Source organism: Austrofundulus limnaeus, unplaced genomic scaffold (genome assembly GCF_001266775.1).
Source record: "Austrofundulus limnaeus strain Quisiro unplaced genomic scaffold, Austrofundulus_limnaeus-1.0 Scaffold56, whole genome shotgun sequence".
Lineage (NCBI taxonomy): Eukaryota > Metazoa > Chordata > Actinopteri > Cyprinodontiformes > Rivulidae > Austrofundulus > Austrofundulus limnaeus.
Window position 1 is genome coordinate 654,230 of NW_013952458.1, and position 3,985 is coordinate 658,214.

General features: G+C 37.3%; 1 protein-coding gene across 1 annotated transcript in view; it reads right to left on the minus strand.

Moving 5' to 3' along the window:
* Positions 1-913: 913 nt before the first annotated feature.
* Positions 914-3,985, minus strand: part of si:dkey-266f7.9 (1-phosphatidylinositol phosphodiesterase) — a 5,762-nt gene continuing 2,690 nt past the window's right edge. Inside the window, exons 2-6 of the mRNA XM_014009243.1 lie at positions 3,348-3,449; positions 2,540-2,616; positions 1,684-2,254; positions 1,267-1,566; positions 914-1,180 (exon numbers count right to left, since the gene is read on the minus strand). Coding sequence (XP_013864697.1) covers positions 1,294-1,566; positions 1,684-2,254; positions 2,540-2,577 — 882 coding nt within the window. The 5' untranslated portion in view covers positions 2,578-2,616; positions 3,348-3,449 and the 3' untranslated portion in view covers positions 914-1,180; positions 1,267-1,293. The remainder of the gene's footprint in view (positions 1,181-1,266; positions 1,567-1,683; positions 2,255-2,539; positions 2,617-3,347; positions 3,450-3,985) is intronic.

The window sequence follows — 3,985 nt, forward strand, 5'->3', positions numbered from 1 at the left end:
CACACACACACACACACACACACACACACACACACAGTATATATACATTGCCCACTCACCACTTTCATGTGTGAGGTTTGATGTAAGATTAATTTATGATGAGAAAATACAGATAAGAGTAATATTTGTCTCAGAATTAACATTATACAGCATATTTTGCATAAACAGAATTTCACAAACATATCATTGCCTTTTGCCTTTGATGGCAGCCAATAAAAAAGCAGAAAACTAGAAAAAGCTGACAGCTTTAACACCATGAGGTGTGACAGTTCAAGAGGAGAAAATCTGTATGTTTAAACTTCATTAAAATACCCAACTCCTTTTTATTATTGAAACTATGTGTCAAAACAGAAGTTTTAACATCCCTAATCTATTTCAACAGAGGTGTAATACTGGGCTTTTTTGTTTTTCTGGGTGAATTTTTAAATTGTGCAAAACTGACCACAAACCCATTTTTTTGTAAAGCCAAGAAACTTCTCGAATAAGAGAACTTCTCTACACAGAAATGTGGTTTGAACAGAAAAAAATAGCAATAGTGTCACCATGTGTTAAGAAAAATTGTTTCTGGTTTTATCTCAGCTTTGACGAGGGACACAAAAACTGTTTGGTTCTTTTTCATCCTGTGGAAAATAAAGAAAAAGATGCACAACTTTTAGCAGTTTTAAACATTCTGACATTTTTTTTTAAATTCCGGTATAAAATTTAGAATGAAGCTGTTGCATTAGCTGTGATTAACTACTTTCATTTTAGATAGATTTCAGATTCAGCTGAAATGAGATTTGACTATTTGTCCTGCAGATTACATCTGACACTGACCTCATGAATCAAAAGAAAATGTATTCTAACTTGAGGCCAACACTCAACAGAACATTTGACAAAACAAACTTTTGTGAAATAATTTCTTATTTTATTTGTCAGATGCCTTGCAACTTCCATTTTACCAAATGTTTGACCAAACTTTCCTTTTTTTAGGTAATTTCTTCAACTTGTAAGCAATAATTGGTGAGTAGAGGATATTTTCCAAGCAGCACAATCAAATAAAWCATCCATAAAAAGGTTAAATTTAGATTTGCAGTTGAATAAAATGTGATTATTCCTACTAGTTGCTATTTTTACAATAAATATACTGCTTGACTTGACTTGCACGGCCACTGGAAATTGGCACCAGCTCCCCGGTGATCTGGGAAAAAAAATTGGATGGATAAACGGACAAAGTTTGAAATGTTAAATATATGTGCCAAACATCGGCAGTTTAGTTTTATTTACCAGCCAAAGCATGTTTCAAATCCTCATTTAGTTGAGTTGGAAGTCAATGATCATTTGGATTATAGGAGCAGCAGGGAAGTCCATACATATGATTCCAAAACGCTGGTTCAGGTCCGTCTTGGCCTGCAGGTACTCATACAGTTGGGGGTTGATGCGCAGAGCAACAGCCCTGGGGTGTGCAAACACACCGGCCCCACTGCTGAAGGTGAGAAAAATCTGCTCCATGTTTCCTGCAGGTGCAGCCTCGAGGTGTTTGTGGACACTCTGCCATTTCTTTTCCAAATACCCAAGTGTTGGCACCTAAAAAAAACAACAGAAAATTTACTGGAACTCTATCATTTTGGTTCACTTGGGCTCTGATTGTGTAAAATACTAAGAAAGTATGAAATACTTATGACTAAATTAAGTTTCTTATACCCTCCAATCATCAGCTATGTCTAAAGAATCATAGCGCATCCCCAGGYCTGGTCCATAAAAGTTCTGCAGGATGATGAGTTTCCCTCTGGCCTCGCCCATGGTGGGCACCAGTCGGCTGTGCCACAGCAGGTCCCAGTGAGCGTAGCGATGGATGTAGTCTACCACAGCGCCGTAGATGTTATTAGTCTGACTGAACTCTTCTTTCACTCGCATCAGCACCGTCTCAGTTGGGAATTCGTGCAGGAAGTCAACCACAGCCTCTAAAACGTGGCCAAAGTGTCCTCGTTGGTAGGACACTCCATGGTGGAGGATGAGGTTCCCGTTGACGTAACGCAAACGGACATCTAGGAAACRGACGCCGGCCCTTAGCTGGGAAGCCAGAGTCCAGGTCTGACACTCGGAATACACCCCTCCGTACAGGGCCATGGTGTTGTGGGTTCCTGGCATGGTGACCTGAGACAGCAGCCTATCGTCAGGGATGCAGGCCATCCAGAAAGGKTTGAGGAACTCTGGGTTGGGCGTGTCGTCGTAATCAGGCCTCTGAATTTCACCAGAACTAAAACCAATGGCTCTAAAAACAACAGAGAGAGATGTCAAAACAAAGAACAAGTATTGGAATCATAACTGATGGAGAAGGATGTTTGATGGATTACAACCTGCTCAATGAACTTTAAACTTTTGTTCAGCTACATTATATTTTGTTGCACCTTTTGCAGATATTTCTACGTGTATATTTATTTATTAAACCTTGTCTGAACTGGTTAATTTTGGTGCATTTCCTGTGTCAGCGTTTGAATTCAGTTCAATTCAAAAATACTTTATTGATCCCAGAGGGAAATTAGGTGAATGCACTCACCCCAGCAGGACCGTCAACTCTAGTACCAACTTGTACATTTTCAATGACCTTGGATGATAACTCCTTCTGTTTTAGTCCTAAAATAAATGCAAATTCAAAGCAAAAAAAAAAATAAAAATAAAATTAAAGGCCAACATTTAACTTAAGTCATACAAACAACAGACATTTAGATGCTAAATTACTGTATAGAAAAAAGAAAAAACTGATCAAATAATAAATCTTTAAAGTGATCTCTAAAATGAGCAAAATTATGTTTATGTTATTCAGTTTTTTTATATTACTGTCATGACACATATGCTCATGTTTTCAAATGTCAAATTAAAGCTCATATTAAAAATATACAATACATTTCTCACACAGCAGCTCTGCAAGGTGCATAAAATGTAAGAAAAAAAGCTGATTCTTTTCTTCTGTTATCATTTTTAGCTGAGCAAAGCATTCAGTTATTTGCACTCYAAGCAAATGTCAAAACCTCTTGAGGAATTTGGGTAAAAAGAAAGATAACCTAAAGTTAAAACACACAAAAAGTATTTTCTAAAAAAACACTAGATTCAGTTTGGGTCCAAATACATATACAGTATATATAAAAAAAACATAAATGGCAGCTAAAATTAATAAATATTTTTAAAAAATTAGGCATGCTTGCTTCATGAAAGCATATTGGTCAGAATTAAAAAAAACAGTGAGAACAGTTTGTTTTTGTTCTGACCTGCGGTCAGCTTTCAGCTGGGCCCATACCGAATAATTCAATGGCAGACTTAAATCCTTCTAATCCTAAAAACTGAAACACGTTGCTGCTGAGTCAAACCTGCTGCTGTTCACTCCAGTTTGTATCAGAAACCAGGCCGTGTTAGTCCTCAGTCCAGTCCAGGCGCCGGTGGACGATGGGCAGAACCAGAGGGTAAAATGACTGTTGGAGCGTAAACCAGGATTTTATTGTGGAAAAAAAAAAGAACACAGATAAGCATTTGAGTTGTATATGGGTGGGTACCAATGCCAGTGGGTGGGGATGAGAAGGAGTCTATTATTATGTTGATGACTGCACTGTAACAAAATTGTCTTTTGACAGAAATGACAATAAAAAGCTTCAGATCATTTTAAAAACAGTAAAAGTCAGGTAACAAAAGAATAACTATATAATTCATGCTTACTCATGGTACAGTAGGTCCACAAATCTGCCAGCGATGACTGTTTTCTCACAGTTTTTCTTATCATTTTGCAGAAAAGCAAAATATTGACAGGGCCCGCAAGCAAACAAACCACACCAAAAATAATTTTTAAATGAGATAACTTAGAGGTAGATTGTTGAAGAAAAAAAGTGACCGAAAATGAACTTTATGTCTTTGTTTGGCTTTAAAACAACAAAGGTAATAATGATACTTTGAAGATGTGCACGTGTGTGTGTGTGTGTGTGTGTGTGTGTGTGTGTGTGTGTGTGTGTGTGTG